This window comes from Rattus norvegicus, chromosome 5, assembly GCF_036323735.1.
Source record: "Rattus norvegicus strain BN/NHsdMcwi chromosome 5, GRCr8, whole genome shotgun sequence".
Taxonomy (NCBI): Eukaryota; Metazoa; Chordata; class Mammalia; order Rodentia; family Muridae; genus Rattus; species Rattus norvegicus.
In genome coordinates, this window is record NC_086023.1 from 162,349,790 (window position 1) to 162,370,057 (window position 20,268).

Sequence of the window (20,268 nt, forward strand, 5' to 3'; positions counted from 1 at the left end):
GAGGTGGGATGTTGTTTTGCAAAAGGGACAAAAAGGTCATTGTGTCTGTAAGCAGACAGGGAAAACAGGGGAAAGTGGAGACAGGGAGGCTGATGCTGAAGGAGGAAAGACGGAGTCCCTGAAACAATATGTTTGGTTCAAGAGATGCCAGGAGGAAGGGGTGTGTGTGGGGTGTCTCCACTTCCTCAGAGCAGAAGGAGAAAGGGACAGGAATAGGGGGAGGAGGGACAAACTATGGAATGGGGGAGGGAGGAGTGATCAGTATGTAAAGTGAATAAACAAACAAATAAATAAGAGATGCCACGGACCGAAGAGATAGCTCTGCAGTTAGAGCATTGGCTACTCTTGCAGAAGACCCGGATTCAATTCTCAGCCCCGCTATGGTGACTCACAGCCACCTGTAACTCCAGTTCCAAGAGATATGCCACCCTCTGCTGGTCTCCAAGGCCCTGTGTGCACATGGTCCACACACACCTGCAGGCAAACATTCACACCCTTAAAATAAAAAGAAATAGATATTTGAGAGAGAAAGAAGCATAGACCGAGAGTGGATGGGAATAGGGAACTGCTCTCAACCACAGTCACAGAGAAGCCAAGGAAATGGCCCCAGGTGCGGGGGGGGGGGGGGGGGGATGGGGGCGGGGCTTAGGAGTACTCCTAACGGATGAAGTAACTCTCAAGCCCCCCTCCCCCAAGTGCTTATTTTGTCAGTGAAACAACCAGTCAGGTTACCCACCTAAAGAGGAGGGCGGGACAGAGCCAGGGCCAGGTTGAGAGGAGATGGAGTGAAAGAATCTATCTGGACAGTGACGTGGGTGTGGGGACTGGGGGATAGTGGCTAATGGATTCCCCCTCCAAGAGATCCTGAAACCATGTTACTTTTGAGGATCCTAAGATGAGGGACACTTCCTGGGACTATCTTGGTTGGTTCGGTGTAAACATAGGTGTCTCTATCGTTGAGAGGTAGAGAGAAGGTAAATGCAGAAAATATTACACCACTGTCTGAATTTTTGTTGGTTTTGGTTTGTTTGTTTGTCTGTCTGTCTGTATCGAGACAGGATCTGATACAATTCGGTCTGGTCTCAAACTCGATATGTAGCCAAGGATGACCTTGAACTCTTGCTCCTCCTGCCTCCACCGCCAAATGCTGGGACTACAGGTGTGCACCACCATGCATCTTAACACCGCTGTCTTTGAACATGAAGGTCGACAGTGGGAGTCGGTTCTCTCCACCATGTGGGTCTTGAGCATGGAACTCAAGTCGTTAGGCTTGGCAGCAGCGCACACCTTTGCTAAACAGCGGGACACACAATACACAATGCCCCTCCCCCTGCCCGCACCTGGGCCCATTTCCTTGGCTTCTCTGTGACCGTGGTTGAGAGCAGTTCCTCGTTCCCACCCACTCTCAGTCTATGCTCCTTTCTCTAGCAATTTATCTATTTCTTTTTATTTTATGGGTATAAATGCTTGCCTGCATGTGTGTGGACCATGTGCACACAGTGCCCTTGGAGACCAGCAGAGGGTGGCATATCGCCTGAAACTAGAGTTACAGGTGGCCGTGAGTCACCACAATGTGTCCACAGTGGTGGAACATTTTACCAACAAGAGGTGACTTTAGCTTCTGGCAGGAGGCATGTCTTTGGCAGGAACGTGGACCTTGTTGAGAAAGAACCCAGCCCAGGATGCGTCCAGCACGTTTACTTGTCTTGCTTTCTTTTCTGTTGTTGTGATAAAATATCCTCACAAAATTGATTTTAAAAGGGGGCCAGCACAATAACATCAGATCCTCAGGAACTAGTTACGGGTGGTTCTGAGCCCACCAAAGATTGAACCCCAGTCCTCTGGAAGAACAGCCAGTACTCCTAATGCATGAAGTAACTCTCGAGCCCCCTCCCCCAAGTGCTTGCTTTTAAATGGAGTTCCTCTTCTTGCCTAGGTAGCTTGCTGTGAAAGCATGAAGCATACTTTAAAATGCCTTGGGCTAGGTTCAGATGGCACTCAGAGCAGGTTGTGGGATCACGTTCCTCACTAGCCCTGTGCTCCATGTGCTCTGACCCACTTGACAAGGCTCCAGAGCTAGCCCATCTAGCTTCTCTGTGATCCTGAGGACAAAACTGGCTCTCAAACATCCTATTAATGGTTGAGTCATTATTTCTTTTTCCTTTCTTCTCTTGCTTTTTTTTTCCTCTCAGAATGCAGACGAATGCTCTGCAAGTAAGCTACACCCACACCCTTGGTATTTCAATGCTCAGTGCCAGAGTTTCCACAAAGAATTCACGAAGTTCTAGGTATGGTGGCACATGCCTTTTGTGCCGGCACTGTGGAGGCTGAGGCAGACAGAGCTCAATGAGTTCAAGGCCATTTATCATTAGAGCTTCCCAGGAAAATGCAAGTAGCTGACCTCGGAGCTTTGAGCTCTGAAGTATAATAAGTTAAAAGTTAAAGTTTAAATAATGATAAGTTTACAATTATTATTATTTTGGCCACAGGCCTGGGAATAGGGGAAACTTGAAACTTAGGGGAACAATTTTAATTCTTAGTTCTTTGTGGGATGTGGTTATTCTTTTGAATTTGATTTGGCAATGATTATACAATGTCTTTTTTTCTACCTATTTTTGAATTATCAATAAAAGACTGGGGCAAGAGAAAAACTGAAGAGAATGAGAGAGAACATGTGAAGAGAGCATGAGAAGAACATGTGAAGAATGAATGGGAGAGAGCATGTGAAGAGAGAATGAGAGAGAACATGAGAAGAGTAAATGAGAGAGAGCATGAGGGAGCGAATGAGAGAGCACGTCTGAGAACAAATGTGAGAGCGAGTGAGAGAGCATGAGAAGAGAATGTAAAGAGAGTGAAGAGAGAATGTGAGGTGTGTATGAAGATTGTGTGTGAGTGAAAGGAGAGTATTATGTGGTGTGTGTGTGAGACATGTGTGAGGTGTGTATGAAGGGTGTGTGTGAGAATGAAAGGGTAATGAACAGAGGTGTGCATGAGTGTGGGAGTTTGAGAAAAGAAAACCGCAACAAAAAAAAAAAAAGCAGAGTGTGCAAGAGAATGCAGAGTGTGTACAGCCTCAAGCTGCAAGAGAGAGAGAGAGAGAGAGAGAGAGAGAGAGAGAGAGAGATTTCAAGCCTTGAAATTGCCTGTAAGTTTGTACCCAAAGAGTAGTCTGTGTATATTTATTATGCGCCTTCCAGATATCCCTGCTTCCAGTTGAGAACCCCGATCCTGTGTCGAGGCTGGACCCTGGCACCCACCTTCCTCTCCATGATGGCCTGGACTCTCAAACCACGAGCCAAAACCCCCAAATCAAAACCAAAGGAAAAAAACTAAAAGCTTTCTTCCTTGGGTTGCTTTTCTCGTGTATTTCCTCATTGCAAAGAGAATAGTAATTAATGTATTTGTGCTTCTGGCTTTAATACAATGTTGCAATGTTTAAAAACAAGGCTTACACTAACTTGCAGATGACCTGTAAAAGGTCTCCCCAAAAGAACAATACTAGTGTTGTCTTTTTTTCTTTTCTTTTTTCCTTCTCTCTTCCTCCTCCTCCTTTCGGAGTCAAGTTCTCATGTACCCTGAGCTGTCTTTGAACTGGCATGTAACTAAGGATGACTGACTTTTGATTCTTTTGCCTCTGCCCTCCCAGTGCTGGAATCACAGGCTACACAGTAAATGCAGTGGTGGGGATTGAACCCAGTGCCTTGTGCATGCTAGACACACTTCACCAACAGAGCTCCAGTTGGAGCCAAGAATACTACATTTAAAAAAAATTTTAACTATGTTTATTATGCATGTGTGTGGGTCAGTCAGCTCTGTCCTTCCATCACGTGGGATTCGAGACAGAACACAGGCTGTCCGCATCCACAGAAAGGCTCTTTACCCACCAAGCCAGCTATCTGGCCTCAAGAACGCTAGATGTATTTGGAGTTGGGGTCTCAGTACATAGTCTGGAGTGGCCTGGAACTCACTGTGTAGACAAGTCTGGCCTCTAAATCATAGAGATCCAATTGCCTCCGCTTCCTAAGTGCTGGGATTGAAGTCAGGAACCACACCTGGCAGAATGCTAAATTTTTTAATAAAAAAAGAGTACATTATGGCTAGAGAGATGGCTCAACAGTTAGTAACAGCACTTGATACTCTTCCAGAAAACCCAACTTTGGTTCCCAACACCCATTTGGCACAATTGTCTGTAACACCAGTTCTAGAGGATTCAACACCCTATTCTGACCTCTTTGAGACACACACACACACACACACACACACACACACACGTGTACACACAGAGTAAAAAAAATTAATCTTTTTTTAAAATGCTATTACCAATCTCCATTATCTTTTGGGGCAGTAGTTCTCCCTAATGTTACGACCCTTTAATACAGTTTCTCATGTTTAGGTGACCCAACAATACAATTATTTCATTGCACTGGGCATGATGGCACACACATTTAATCCTAGCACTCAGGAGGCAGAGGCAGGTGGATCTCTGAGTTCAAGGCCAGCCTAATCTGTAGAGTGATCTACACAGAGAAACCCTGCCTCAAGAAAAGCATTTTGTTGCTACTTCACAACTGTAATTCTGCTACTGTTATAAATCATAATGTAAATATCTGATATGGGATACCCAAGAGGTCATACCCACAGGTGGAGAACTACTGCTTTGAGATCTTGAACTTTATAATTATTCTTCAGCAAATAGAGCATTGGCAAAGCAGAGTGCAGGGTTCCTCAAGGTTTACAGAATCATGTTCAAGCTGTCTGCTCAATAACGTTAATAAATCACAGCTTAAAAGTGAAGTTTGGGGTTGGGCATGTATTTTGATTGTGTTTGCCTAGCATGCATGAGGCCCCCTGGGGTTCAATCCCCAGCACCTCATAAATCAAAGTGTGAATACACTTGTCATCCCAATGCTTGGGAAGTAGAGGCAAGAGGATACAAAAGTCAAGTCATCTTTAGACAAGGTTAATACCAGCCTGGAATATACGAGACTTTCCCCCAGAAGAGGGGAAAATAACATCAAGAAAACAAAATGTAATGCCAAGGGTCTTGCCATGGTTACGCATGCCTATAACTCTGCACTCTGGAAACTGAGGCAGGAGAATGTCCAAGTTCATTGCCTGGAGTATGTAGCCAGACTGGGTATATACCAAAACCCCATCTACAAACCAACAGATAACCAAAAGCAATGATTAAAAAATAAATTCAATTTATTTAAAAATTTTATTACATTTATTGTGTGTGACTCTGTGTGTGTGTGTGTTTGTGTGTGTGTGTGTGTGTGAAAGACTGTGCATGCACACAAGTGCAGAAGCATATGTATGGGGTGGTAGCCAGAGGACAACTTGCAGGAGTCAGTTCTCTTCTTCTACCTGATGGTCCTAGGGATCCAACTCCGGTCATCACGCTTTTCAGCAAACTGCCTTACCCACTGAGCCATCTTGCCGGTCCAAAACCAATTTATTAAATGGGAAGGGGGAGCCCTTGGAGAGATGTCTTAGTGGATAAAATGCCAGGTACACAAGTATAAGGATCACAATTCAGATCTCTGGTATCCGTGTCAATGCCGGGCAGGTATGACAGCCTGAGCACTCCAGAGGCACAGACAGGGGATCCCTGAAGCAAGCTCGACTAGCAAATGTGCAAGCTCTGGGTGTAGATGAGAGCCCTGCCCCAGTACATTAGATGGAGAGTGATCAAAACACCCAAAGTAAGTCAACCTCTGGTCTCCACGCACAGGCACATGCATACATGCAAGCATGCATACACATACACAACACACACGCAGGGACACGCAGATATATGCAAACATGCATACACACCAACACAGACCTCCAGCCCCCAACACACACACACACACACACACACACACACACACACACACAAACTGAAGGAGGGAGATTCTAGACTGCCCATCCATTAGGAATGTGCCAGAGGTCGGGGCTGGGGATTTAGCTCAGTGGTAGAGCGCTTACCTAGGAAGCGCAAGGCCCTGGGTTCGGTCCCCAGCTCCGAAAAAAAAGAACCAAAAAAAAAAAAAAAAAAAAAAAGGAATGTGCCAGAGGTCAGCACTCGAACTCTTCCCTGACCCCGCTCCTCTGCTCACAGAGCCCGGAGTTGGTCCAAGCTGGTGCAGTCATTGTTCAGACCCGTGGTGTGGGCTTCCTATATGACAGAACCCTTCTTCCCACAACACAATGAGGAGGCCAGACTTAGAGCACGCGTTAGGGACACACCTGGAGACTACTTGCCTGGATGTTTCTTCAGCATCCACAGGCTACAAGAGGGAGACAGCTGGGTTCTCTGCAAGCGTGGCTGTAAAGGTGGGGTGGGGGTTGAGGTGGCTCCAGAGCTCTTCACTACATGGACCTCCTGGATCCACCTAACTATCTCTCCTTCACACATTAGAAGTGGGCCCGCAGGACCACAGAAAAATCCCAAACCAGTTGCCAGACACAGCCAGGGATCAGTGTGCAAAACAGCAACGAAAAGCATTTATAAGCAGGAATTCTGTCCAGCATACAGGACAAATACTCCTTAGCACGCACACACACACCATGTAGGGATCCACACAAGCACAGGAGCTGAGGCCGCACCCAGAAGCAGTCTTTTCCAATTCATTCTTTTTGTTGCCTAGGCGGCCCGAGGCCATCCCAGGACTGGCCACCAGGGGGCAGACGTGTCCCTTCGCTTCTCCAGTCCGATGCTACAGAGACCTAACAAGTCTGTCCCAAGTGTCCAATATCTTGATTCCAGAGGGCTGAGCTTTTTAAGTCTCCATGGTAACAACTGGGCTCCTCTAACAAGTTCATATCCTGTGGAATCTGTGAGCATGGCATCCAAGCACCTGAGGCTCAACTTCTTCTGTCTTCAGAAGTCTCCTGAACTCTTCCCCTCCAGGCACGCTAGGGGAGCAGGTCGATTAGAAAATAAGCATGAATCCTTTGGCAAAATAGCTGGCTTCAGCTGTTTCTGCGTGGGCCCTTCAACTGACGCCATTGGCTGTTCCAACTCACAGTGCATAACCCGGACATGCACTTGGGTCACAGCGAGTACAGTACCAAGTGGTTGGGGAATTAGACAGAGTGCTCCAGGCTGAGGTAGGACGAGACAGGTGGCTGCAGGGGCCTGGGAACTCTACAGTCCCTGAGATTCCCTGAAGGAAGGTATGGCCTTGGAACTGTTCATGAGAAGGCCAGGAGAAGGAGCTCCAGGCTTCTGTGTGCCCACTGGAGTAAAAGTCAAAGGCAGAGGATAAAATCCACACAGGGGGGGTAGCCTGTGCTGTCTCTGTCTACTGTCTGTGTACTTTTTGAGTACTGCGGATCAAACCCAGGGCAAAAAGCACACTGGACTACTGAGCCCCAGCCCCAGCACCCTACAACAGAGCAATCCTGCCTGTTGGGGCATCAGGATTTCAGTGTGTTGGGAGAGGGTTCTTCCTAAGAGTCTTGCACTAATCTGAAGGGCCTCTGTGCCCTACCAGGGGACTACTTCCTCCTACTTACCTCAGACACTGCCCTGCAGTGTCAGCATTCACGCTGAAGAGCTGTGCTATCCTTTCTCAAAGCATATGGAAGAGGATGTTAACTCCTTAGAAGGGAAAATTCTGGGGCCTTTCAGAAACAAGAATCAGCCAGAGCACCCAGGAGATCCAGAGGGTCACAGAAGAACAAGGGCTTCCTGGGACTGCCCCCATGAAACACCAAGGCTGTTTTTGACCACTCTAGCTGCCTCAGCCCTCAGTTGACCTGCAACTGGAACTGTAGAGGCCACTAAAGGAAACGGGCTCAGAAAAAGTCATGAAGTTCCATGGGTTCAGGGCCTAGGGGGGTCCCTTTACAGGGTGTTGCCCCTGTCATGGGTCAAGGCACTTTGACAGCAATCTGGTCATACCAGCCTGGTTGGTTGGGCTTCATACCCACATCAGGCACACCAAGGGGAAAGGGCTTGTCATGGTTCTGCAGTGTCTCTGTGGTCTCCCACTGGGACTGAGAGGGACACTCCTCCTGGGAAAAGGGGACCTGCTCATCCTTTGGAGACCCTGAAGGGTTAGCATCTGGGTCTCCCACCGTGGTGCTGGCTTGGGAAGAACACTGAGAGCTGTGGTCAGAGCTGCTACAGACGTTCACGATGCAGGTGACGTTGACATGGGTCCCGTGGCTGCCATGGGAAGAATCTGTGAAGTACAAGATGGGAGGGTAAGGCATTAGTGGGATTTTGGAGTCAGGGTGTCTTTGCAGCTTGCCTCTTGTTGTCCCAGGGGCAGGTTAAGATTGTGGGCAAGAGCAACAGGCCAAGGACCAAGAGGCTAACCAAAGATCCTAGCTCACCTCGACTACGAAGGCAGATGCATCACCCTTATGTGCCTCTGTTTGCTCACTTTCCAACTGCCCAGCCAATCTCTCCCCACTGCTAACCAGAGACGATTATCTAAAGCAGGCAAAAGTACTCCAAGAACAAAAGCCTGGGTCAAGGCTATGGCTCAGTTAGTGAAGAGGTTGTCTTGCAAGCTTAAGGACCTAAATTCAGTCTCCCCAAGACCCCACATAAAGAGGCTGGGCATGGTGGCACACACTTGTAACCTCAGTGCTTGGGAGGCAGAGAATGGGAGAGTTCTGGGGGTTTCCAGGCCAACCAACCAAGTCTAACTGGTGGACTCCAAGCCAAGGAGAGACTGTCTTAAAGGAAGTAGATGGAGTTCCTAAGGGTGTCACCTGAGGTTGCCTTCTAGCTTCCACATGGACACAAGGATTTATTAGCACACCTGTATGTGTGTGTGTGTGTGAGAGAGAGAGAGAGAGAGACAGAGAGAGAGAGACAGAGAGAGAGAGACAGAGAGAGAGAGACAGAGACAGAGAGAGACAGAGAGAGACAGAGAGAATATGTGTGTGAGAGAGATATGTGTGTCTGTGTGTCTGTGTGTGTGTGTGTGAGAGAGAGAGAGAGAATGTGTGTGTGTCTGTGTGTGTGCGTGTGTATGTGTGTGTGTGTGAGAGAGAGAGAGAGAGAGAAAGAGACAATGGGTGTGTGTGTATGTGTGGGTGTACGTATGCGCACATGCGCACATCGGAACAAAGAACCTAGGATGTGCACAGGAAGCAGTTATAGAAGATTGCCCATGGCCTAGTCTGTAAAGAACATTCCCAATGACCACTGAGAGGACAAATGCTAAATGGATCAAAACCAGCCCAGGCACATTTTGATTTTGATGATGATAGCGTTGTAAGTGACTTGACTGACAATGCTTAAAATTCAGGGGTTGGCATTTTAAAGCTCACCTACCATACCCAAGGAGTTTGATCCCTACCACTGGGATATAGAGAAGCAGACAGCACGGTCAGAAGGGATATCAGGGACAGTCCATCCATCATCCCGCCTGGCCTCTGTGGGCTTCTAAGTTTCCTAAGTTGGTGAGGAATGAATGCCAGGCTAGCAGAGGGTAGACACATATTACTCCCAAGTGTCAGCTGCACGTCAGTTGTTCCTGCTCCTGCCGCTACACCTGCAGAACCTACTGAGCCCATAGCGGCAGCAGCTGTCTAATTCATCCTGGCTCCTGCCTCCCAGAAATTGGGACTCAAAGTTGCTTGGGTTAGGACAGAGCCAACCCATCTATTCAGAGCAGAGGGAGAACTGGAATCAAGAGGCCACAAAGAAACCTCTACCCTAGACCTCATCAGCACCCAAACATCATCTGAAGTCACCATGACCTTTGCACGTCATGAACAAGACATTGTGGGGGTGAGCGGGACACGGTTCTGGGGTTTACAGGCTCCCACGGTAGAGGGAGGTGTTGATGAAAAAGGAGGAGGAGGTACAGAACAGCTGGGAGAAGAAAGAGGAGGGGGAAGATGTCAGAGGAGAAAGGGGATAGATATCCTCAGGGACCAAGGGAGAAGCCACGATGGACCACCACGGGAGGAGGCAAGCCATGGAAGATGGATTCATGTTTCTATTTGAAAACATCTATTCACTGAACGAATGTCAAGAGTCACTGCTCTGTTCCAGCCTAGGCTCAGGGAATCCTCAGATTGTACCGAGGGGCCCTGACACGTCACCACGTGCTGGTGAGGCTGGGGCTCTGATGGCAAAAAACGCAAAGCAGACAGGGGACTCCTGTGGGCAGGGAGGCAGCAGGGGTGCTACAGGCAGAGAAGCTCGCACAGGGCGCGGCAGTCAGGGAAGCAACAGAATGTGGGTGTCAGAGGAGGCGGGGTGTGGGAGGCAGTGTGGTCTTGGCTGTCAATCCCCTGTCAGGTGCCAATGTGGGCACAAAGCCACAGTCTCTCTCTGACATGCTAAGGAGGTGCAGGGCTCATCACCAGAGGAAGAAATGGGAATTAGGAGCTTCCTTGGATTCTCATGGCCCCAGGGCCATTGGGTTGCTCCGGGTGAATGACCACGTTGGAGTTCATGTTCTGTTTACTTCCTATTGCCCCATGAGCCAGTGCTGCCGGGGGAGAGGGACAAAGGCCTGTAGCCTTGAAATTTCCATTACGAAACAAACCAAAGGAAATCTCAGGGTTCTTGGGAAATCCACTGGTGTAGGCCCAAGAGATACCAATAGTGTCTCTATTATAGATTATATATAGGGCAAGATGCAGACTGAGTAAATGCAACAGGCTCACGTATTGTGCCTCTGGCCCAAAGGGACCATCAGTGAGCTACAGTGAGTAGAGCCCCAGAAGAACAGGTCTAGAGAGGCAGCTCGGCAGCTAAGAGCACTTGTGGTTCTTTCAGAGGACTTGGGTTAGATTCCCAACACCCGCACGGCACTTCACAACCATCTGAAACTCCAGTTCCAGGGGACCTGACACCTTCTTCTGGCCTCTACAGTCACCATACACACCCATGGTGCACAGACATACATGCAGGTAAAATACCCATAGACATAAAATATTTTTAAAGAGCCCCCGAAGGAATGGTTTCTTTCATTCATCTCCCAGTTCCAGGGCTCTGAAGCTCACAGTGCAGAATTGACTCCTGGAGCTTGGGTACACTAGCTGTGTGCTCTTAGCAAGATCATTGACCTTTCTGGGCCTCAATTTCCTCACCTGGAAAATGGGGTGGTAATGGTAACTATGCCTTAGTGTTGATAGGCAGTGTTGATAGGCTGGGACGATGACTAGTGTAACACACCTCCAGCATTAGCTTATAGAACTGGGCAGGTCAAAGACGGCACGGTGGCGTATGCCTTTAATCCCAGTACTCGGGAGGCAAAGGCAGGTGGAGCTATGAGTTCAAGGTCAGCCTGGTCTACAAAGCAAGTTCCAGGAGAGCCTGGGCTACACAGAGAAACCTTGTCTCAAAAGCAAGCAAACAGACCTAGGGATGTAAGCAGGATGTGGCTTTTGAGAATCACATAGGCCTCTGAAGGGCGGAAGGCACATAATCCTGTGGAAAGGAGGTATGGTCTTGGGGATCCCTAAACAAAGGCCAAACCAACCAGGGATGACAACGTGGAGGGGTTCAGGATTACTCCCCATCTGATAGGGGAGACTTGAAAGACAAAGTGGGGGTGTCTGCAGTAGAATGAGCTAGTGAGATGACCAACACAGCTGGGGCTGAACCCAGATGTCTAAACTGACTGGACCGCACTTGAGCCAGGACTAGGACATCAGCCAGGAGTAGCCAAAGGTGGCTCCCCAGGGCAGCTCCAGGACAGCAGCAGAGATTAGGGATAGACATGAACCTGACTTTACCTACAGTAGTCTGACTTAAGGTTTGGAAACTGTGCTTAACACTGTGGGCCTTCTTCAGAACTGGTGAAAGGCAATAGGATCCTCTCCCAGGACACTGACTGGGCAGTGAATCAGAACCTGTCAGTTATCATGGCCACTAGGTATTAAAGGCATTTTCCTCTTGGGTTATTTTCAATCAGTAGATGGCAGAACAGCTATCTGCACAGAGCAGGAGGGAGACAGCTGGTTCCTGCCTCTTACCTGAACTCCTGGAGCCGGCACAGGCTTCCTGAGACCCTTGGGCCTCCGCTGTGACTCTTGCTTGGGGATGACCCCCAGGGGGCGCTCTCCTGTCCCCAGCGCTGGCTGAGCTCTCCAGGGAGCTGCTGCTGGAACTGGGTGCTGTGGTCAATAGGTGCTGCTGTTCAAGGCCTATTGCATCCTGGGATTTGTCATCAGGCAGATGAGGCTGGGAAGAAAAGGGAGGCTGTACATCCGCTTGCCGGCGGGCGCCTTTGCTCTCCTGTCTCCCCTGTCACCCACACGCCACGGCTTGCACATTTCTGCCCACGCCACACGTTTCCACACAGGACACCAAAGGTTTTTTTCAATCTCAGTCCACATAAGGAAATGGAAAGACTGTGTGTACACATTTATGTCTTAGTATGGGTAGGTACATGAGTGTTCAGTTGTCGTTGGAGGACAGAAAGGGACATCAGACCCCCTGGAGCAGATGGTTGCAAGGTGGTTGTGAGCCATCCGACATGGGTCCTGAGAACTGAACTCATGCTTTCTTCGAGAACAGAAGGGACTAAAGACTCTGCCCAGAGCTCAGCGGTTCGTTCCCCGGTACCATATAAGCAGGGTGTGGTGGTCTATGTCTGTAACCCCACACTGGGGAGATTGAGGTAGGAAGATCAGAAATTCAAAGCCATCCTCAGTTAGTGTTCAGGGCCAATACAGGCTATGTGAGTCCTTGTCTTAAAAAAAAAATAATGCCCCAAATCTAAAGTGCAAGTTTTAGCATTCATAAATAAACAAGTTTGGTGCATCTGAGCCACCACCATTGTTCTGCAAAGGGTGGGTCTGAGTAGCTGTCCTAGAGGCCAGACTTGGTCCTCAAAGCTCAACACCTTTCCTCTTCATTGCTTCTGCTCAATGAATCACCCCAGCTCATGGGGCCCTTTCCTCGGGGCCACTCTCAGGGTTGTTCCCTGGCCTTCTCGGCTGCCCCATTCTACGGTTCACCTAGAAGCTGTTCTGTGACTTCCCCGTGGCTTCTTACTCTGTATGTGCCAAATACTGTGTCTGAGTCACATCTGTCTCAGCTCTTCGAGACAGTATAGCCTCGCGCTATCCTAGCTCTGCAGGTGGAAATGGAATTTTTTTGCCTGAGGTCATGGTTTGGATACAATGCAGTGGAGCTAAAATTCACCATGTCTACTCTGGGTGTCTGGGGTTCGGCTCTGGAGGCTTAAGACAAATTCCCTGTTCATAGTAACTTATGCTAAGGACATCCAAAAATACCATTTCAAGGCCATTGTCTTCAACAGCAGTTGGAAAAGTGGCCACACTTTTCCAGGGAGGCACAATGCCAGGGGTAATCTAAGCCAAAGCAATCGTTGGGCTATCTTTCCTGTGGCTGGTGCTCTCTAGAGAGTCACTGAAACCTCCATCTCTGGCCCTGCCCACCATTGCTATGGCTTCTTAGACGTCCAGGTATGTCATGACATGTGGCCTTGAGGTCTTGCTTCCTGCCCAGTCCACAGCTTCTGACTCAGGACTGGAAGAATCTTATACAAACTGACTCCATGAGGCCACAAAAGCCCACAGGAGGTGACTCTGGAGCTCAGAATTATGAAGCTGGCTGATGGCCACAGTAACTAAGCCCAGTCTAGGATGTGAGAGCATGCCTCCCCTGGGGTCCTGCCAGCTAGGTACCCCAGTCTAGAAGAGACGGAAAACATTCTGAATTCAGCCTCACCTTGGCCCCAGCCTTACCTCATAACTCTGCCGAGGCACTCATAAATGTCACACCACACCAGCCCTACAGAAGGAGCTTTTCTGGCTGGGCCTCCCCCTCTCTGCTTGTGGCTAGAGCCAGACAGAACAGAATCCTCCCTTCCTCCCCAAAGGTCACAGCTAGCTCCCGCTTCAAAGCCACAAGCTGCAGCGTTCACGTACAGACCCTATCACAGTCATGTGACTCTGACCGGGACCCCACTGAGGGAGCACCAAAAACCTGAGCTTGCCTGATGCCTCCTATGGTTCTGGGTCTGATCCTGTCATATGGAGCTGGGACTGGCAGAGAGGTATGGCTGGCTTCTGTAGGCCTCTGAGCCAAGGGTATCTATCCGTGCAAGTCCATGTGGGCATGACTGAGAGAAGCACAGTAACTGCATGCTAGTGAGACAGAGTCCTAAGTTTGTACTCCAGACCACACCCATTAACTGTGCCACTTCAGGACAAGTACTTGAGTGTCTGGGTCATGTATCCCAGACTCCAAAGTTGATCTCAATAACCGCACAGCTTGTGTCAGAGCCAGGCTGGAAGAGTTCATAAGCCCTCAGACAGTGCTGGCGTGTTCCTCCTCCTCCACCACCACCACCATTAACTCCTGGTGACTAAACATGAGACATGTGCATGACTGGGGGAGGTGTGGATGAATTCAAGTGCTGTTTGTCCAAATAACCCTACTTTCCCCAGCACTCAGAGCAGGAGCTGAGTCACTACTGCTCCTGCCTGACAGCCTCACTCTAGCACATGAGGACACCATCTACTGGGCTCCCTCCCAAGTAAGGCCCTGAGGCAGGTAGCTGACAGGGCACAGGACTGGACAAAGGTTCTCCAACTCCTAGCAACCAATCTTGGCGAGCAAGCCCTGCTAGGAGAAACCAGCCTGAGACAGCTTTGGATGTGTCAGCCAAATCCACCTGCTCAGAGGGTTTGACCACCAGAACACACCACAACCTTTCGAGAGTGTCTGTAGCTGTTAAGCTTACATTTCCTCATCTATATAATGAGGAACCAAGGTGCCTTACTCATAGGACCAGTGAGGAGTTGGACATAGCACAGGGAAAGAGACTGGCTATGCCCAGCTAGGGGACAGTTTGCCTGTTTATTCCCAATTGGAATGTAGCTGAATATCAGCTGGCTCTGAGGGAGTATTTATATTCCTGATCCTCCAGCCTCTACCTGTCCCCAACTATTGGGACTCCAGGCCTGCACCACCATACCCATTCAATCCTGCTTATATGATGGTGCTTATGATACCCTAGAAAAGGAATTGGAAGAGGAGGAGGAGGAGGAGGAGGAGGAGGAGGAAGAGGAGGAAGAGGAGGAAGAGGAGGAAGAAGAGGAAGAGGAGGAGGAGGGCACAGAGATACTCACCACCATGGTTTCTCGTTGTAGGCAGGAGGGCTTCTCTACAATGAAGAGAGAGGAACAAGTCAGAGGCAGGACTCCTTCCATGCATCTATCTTAAAGGGCACAGCATGGCTAAGGTAAAGCCAGTAGAGTGGACCCAGCCCAGGGAGTAGCTGCCTGACAGGTAAGATCCACAGATGAGCCCATACTCATATAGATATGTACTTTCTTCCCCAGGCTCCAAGCTCCTGGAGAACAAGAGGCTACACTCTCCAGATCCACTTGACTCTATGGTCCTGCAGAGCTCTTCACTAAGCCCACCATCCACAGTACCCAAAAAACTGTTAGGGTGGGGTGCAGGGCTGGAAACAGGAAGGGACCAGAACCTTACTTTTCCTCTGCACCAGGATGAAGCAGTTCGCCAGTCCTAACATCAGCAGACCCAGAGTTGTCAGTCCAACGATCAGACCTGGGAAGAAGACAGGGTTTTCAGAAACAAAGGTGCCAGAGTGGCTGGCGCTGGGAACAAGTCCAGTCTTAGGTCCTCAAGTTCAGGGTCAAACCAAAGATCATATCTGTGAACCACATAAAACCAGAGGGCTGGAGAGGGAAGCCAGAGACACCAACACTCCATAGTCTTGTGAGACAAATGAGTTCATCAGATTAACAACCAGAACTTATGTTCATCTTCATACCACACAGGGATTCACTATGACAACATGATGTCTTTGGAGACCCAAATCCTCTACACTTGTATCTGCTCTGAAAGACAGAGACCAGGCTCCCAGTTCCACCCAAAGGGAGGCTTCCAGAAGCAAGAGAGGCAGAGAGCGGGTGGTGGGAGAAAGCTTCTCCCCTTTTTTTTTTTTTTTTTTTTGGTTCTTTTTTTTCGGAGCTGGGGACCGAACCCAGGGCTTTGCGCTTCCTAGGTAAGCGCTCTACCACTGAGCTAAATCCCCAGCCCCGCTTCTCCCCTTTTTATATTTCAAGTTATTTTTGTTGCGAATTTAACCCCAGGCTAGTCAAGCACCCTTCCAATGGGCTACATCCTCAGCTCCCATCAAAAGTACTATTTTGAGACAGGGTCTCACTAAGCCGAGATTGACTCTGTAGCCCAGGTTGGCCTTGAACTTGCAATTCTCCTGTCTCAGCCTCCCCAGTAGCTGTGCACTTCCAAGTCTGCCTGGGTCACTCTTGAGACTGGGGACTTACCAATTGGAAGAGAGATGCCACCCGTGATGCTTGGTTCAATGATGGGGGTTGAACCCAAGGACACAGGGATGTGTGGAGTTTGGCTAGGCCCTGGCTCTTGATCCATGGGCTGGGATCTTGTGGGCTCTGGCTGAGATACGTAGATTGTCCTTGGAACAGCGCTTGGAGTTGGGGACTCGGATGCACAGACTGCATCTGTGCTTGCATTTCCAGGAATAGCCAGGATGCTACAACTGAGGGAGGAAGATTGCAATCAGGAGACCACAGAAGACAGTGAGCTCATTCCAGGGAGCCAGGTCTAAGGACAACCCCCTCACATACACCCCACCTTCCACCTACTGTCACTATCCACTCTCGCCTCCGTGTCGGGCCCCTGCTTGTGTCATCCATTGTCTGTCCCAGAGACAAAGAATGACAAGCTGTCCTATATCCTGGGACCCAGTCATCCAGGGATCGCCCTCCCTGCTCCTTCAAAAGCCAGGGAGTCAACACTCACATGCGGTGGGGCCTGCACACATCTGTGGATGATGTGGTGTCAGAGAACGTCCCTGGGGCACAGGCACTGCATATCACGTTTCCATTTGAGGTTCCTTGAAGAGAAAATCCAGAGCTTGTCAACAAAATGAACACTTCGTGCAGTCAGGTGGGGAGTCTCTTAACAGTGGGGCCACAAGAGAGGCCTGTTTGTAATTCTCTACCTTAAAATACTAAAACACACGCGCACACACACACACACACACACACACACACACACACACACATCTGTACACATGAACATGCAATACAAACACACACACATCTGTACACATGCACATGAAATACACACACACATCTGTACACGTGCACATGCAATAGACACACACATGCACATACATGCACGTACACACGTAAGGTCCATACACATACGTGGCCTGCTCTCCAGTGTTACCTTCCTGTCCTACCTGATTTGCCACCAGCTCAGGGCTTGGCGTAAACAGTGGTTCCAGGAGATATGCAACACACATGGCAGCCACTGGAGAGCTTTGAGGTAAGGCTTAGAGATAGGTGCCTATGACCTCTCAGGGATGTTCAAATCCTTTCTTCGGGGAGAGGAAGAAGGGTCCTTACTTGAACGGGCCACTCCGAAGCCAGGGCCACACTTGCTCAGCTTCATGCACTGTCGACAGTTCCCAGAATGCAATTTCAAGGCACAGTAACTGTCAGCGTTGCAAGCACACACTCGGTTCTGTTTTTTAGTGCAGTTGTGGGTCTCCACCTGGTCTAGAGGATGGAAAGACAGCCAGGGTCATCTCTACCTCCACTCACCCATTCCGCCCTTCCTGCCAGAGCTGGTAGGTCCCTCCCCATAGGCCCAAAGGACCCCTGGCTGCCTTGCCTCTCTGGCTGTTGTCTGCGCTCAGGACTCGACCACAGAGTGAATATACATCTGTTCCTCTAGGCTCTATATCCTCAACTCTGACCTCACTTCCCCACCATCCACCTCAGAGACCAAATGAAGATTTGGTAGGATCTAGAAAGAAAATGTCATCTGGAAGTGGCTAGGCAAGGTGTGTAATCTCAACACTGGGGAAACTAAGGCAGATTTTAAGTTTAAAATTAACCTGGGCCTTATAGAAAGTTCTAGGTCAACCTGGGAAATTTAGCAAAACAAAAAACAACAACAACAAAAACTCAAACAAACAAAACAGCCAAGCAGTAGTGGGACACATCTCAATCCCAGCACTCAGGAGGCAGAGGCAGGTGGAGCTCTATGAGTTCAAGGCCAGCCTGGCTTACAGATCTAAGTCAGTTTCAGGACAGCCAAGACTACACAAAGAAACCCTATCTTGTAAAAACCAAACCAACCAAACAACCAAACAAGAACAACAAAACCCAACCAAACTAAACACCTGAACTGAAATCTGTGTCTGGGAGTGCAGGCCTCTAATCCCAGCTACTCAGGAAGCTGAGGTAGGCAGTCCATAAGTTCAAAGCCAGCCTGAGCTATCTAGCAAGATTCTGACTCAAAGGCAGATGGTTCTAGAAGGATGTAGCTTAGTGATAGAGCGCTATCACTATGTTTAATCCCCAAGGCTACACAGAGAAATGCTGTCCTGAAAAACCAAAAAAGTGAGTAAGTCAATAAATCTTTAATTAAAAAAAAAAAAAAGGTCTGGGGATTGATGTGGCTCTGTTAAAACGTGTTTGTATCACCTGCATGAAGTCCCAGGTCCCAATCACCTAAATACATACATGTGGCAGACGGCAGTCCCCTACCACTCATGTCCTGGAAGATGAAAATGACTGACCCAGGGTAATCCCCCATCCACCTTACTTGCTTGAGGACCAGGGAAGATGTTGGGATCATACCGCTCAGGCCACTCACCATCACTACAGGAAGAACTGCAGCTCAGGCATGTATGCAGATGGTTCCAGACCTGGGTAAACATGCCTGCCGCACAGTCCGCACACACGGTGTCTGAAGTCTTGTTGCAGAAGTGTTTTGCATACTGGCCTGAGGAAGCAAGGACCAGAGGTCTCAGCAGAAGACAGGTCTCTGAGGAGACCTTCAATCCCAGGGTTCCGAACCCTTGACAGGAAGCCCTTGGGATGAAGCATGTCTGGTTGCCTTAGCCATTTCTCTACCTCTGAACCTATCATCCCTCTACTCTCTCCAGGGAGCTGAAACACCACCACCAGAAAAGCCTATTATTATCAGTCGAGAATACTTTAGGGAGAATTGGTATGCCAGCTCCTGTCTTCTTGATAGTTGGTTTGAATTCTCTATGTCTGTGTATGAAATACAAGTGGCTATAAGGTGATAGCCTGTCAGGGCTAAGGGTAGGGGGTTCCTAAAAGTCTGGGGGGATGGGGTGGAAGAATAATAGGGCAAACCTTTAAGATGTTTGCTTTCTCTTCTGAACCCAGCTCCTCTCACCTGTTCCTGCCAGTCTAAGCTTGTTACTTCTTAAAGATGGCTAGTCAATAGAAAAGCCACTATCCCCTGGGGTCTCTCAAAAGTGACTGTGGAGGATGACATGTACACATGCTCCTGTGATCCTGCCCACTGGGTCTCAAGCACGTGACTCAAAGCCTCCAGTAAATGAAATCTGAATTCTTCACGATGATCTTGCTCAATCAAATATATATTATTATTATGATGATGATGGTGGTGGTGGTGGTGGTGGTGGTGGTGGTGGTGGTGGTGGTGTGTGTGTGTGTGTGTGTGTGTGTGTGCGTGTGTGATCTGTTTTCTCCTTCCGACACCGCTTCAGATCCTCAGGCTTGTACAGACAGTGCCTTTATACACCGAGCCATCTCACCAGTCCTCATCCCTTCACCTACATCTCCCGTCACACTCTTATTTCACTCTGGGCAACACATCTCAGCCTCTAGGTTCTCTGAGCTCACTAAACAGGCCCCTGTTATAAGGCTTTACACTTACTTCCTGGCCTGCTATACCCCCGGTTTGTGTGGCTTTCCTTTGTCCTCTTTACAGGGCTCAGAGAGACCTTCCTGGACCCACCCAACCTCATCTGAAGCAGCCATCCTTCTCTGTCTCCATCACAGCCTTCTCTCTACCACAACACCTACTGTGAGCAGACAGCACCATATATCTCTTAATTTGTCTGTCAGAAAGAAGTCGGGGATGGTGAGATGGCTCAGCAGTGGAGAGCACTGGCTGCTCTTCCACAGGACTGGGTTTGATGCTCAGCACACACAGAGTTACTAACCAACCATCTGTGCTACCATTACCAAGAATCGAATGCCCTCTTCTGACCTCCAAAGGCCCTTGTATGAAATGTGGTACACAGACATACATGCAGGCAAAACACCAATCGTGTAAAATAAAAATAAATAAACCTTACTTTAAAAAAAAAAGGAAATGTAGTAGACTCCATGAGGATAAGGATGAGGAATGTCTGCTCGGCATTCTATTACAATCCCAGCAGATTGAGCACACAGTAGGTGCACTATGAATACTACTTAAGTGAGTGCATACTCTTGACTCAGCACTGGGGGGCGGGCAGC

At 48.9% G+C, this 20,268-nt stretch overlaps 2 protein-coding genes across 2 annotated transcripts in view; one reads left to right on the forward strand and one right to left on the reverse strand.

Annotated features, from left to right (window-relative positions):
* Window positions 1-20,268, forward strand: part of LOC103692519 (60S ribosomal protein L9 pseudogene) — a 1,198,372-nt gene that overhangs the window by 735,044 nt on the left and 443,060 nt on the right. The window lies entirely within an intron of this gene.
* Tnfrsf1b (TNF receptor superfamily member 1B) overlaps window positions 6,461-20,268 on the reverse strand; it is a 31,162-nt gene continuing 17,354 nt past the window's right edge. Inside the window, exons 3-10 of the mRNA NM_130426.4 lie at window positions 18,623-18,751; window positions 17,365-17,517; window positions 16,754-16,847; window positions 16,258-16,490; window positions 15,437-15,514; window positions 15,070-15,104; window positions 11,941-12,148; window positions 6,461-8,174 (exon numbers count right to left, since the gene is read on the reverse strand). Coding sequence (NP_569110.1) covers window positions 7,861-8,174; window positions 11,941-12,148; window positions 15,070-15,104; window positions 15,437-15,514; window positions 16,258-16,490; window positions 16,754-16,847; window positions 17,365-17,517; window positions 18,623-18,751 — 1,244 coding nt within the window. The 3' untranslated portion in view covers window positions 6,461-7,860. The remainder of the gene's footprint in view (window positions 8,175-11,940; window positions 12,149-15,069; window positions 15,105-15,436; window positions 15,515-16,257; window positions 16,491-16,753; window positions 16,848-17,364; window positions 17,518-18,622; window positions 18,752-20,268) is intronic.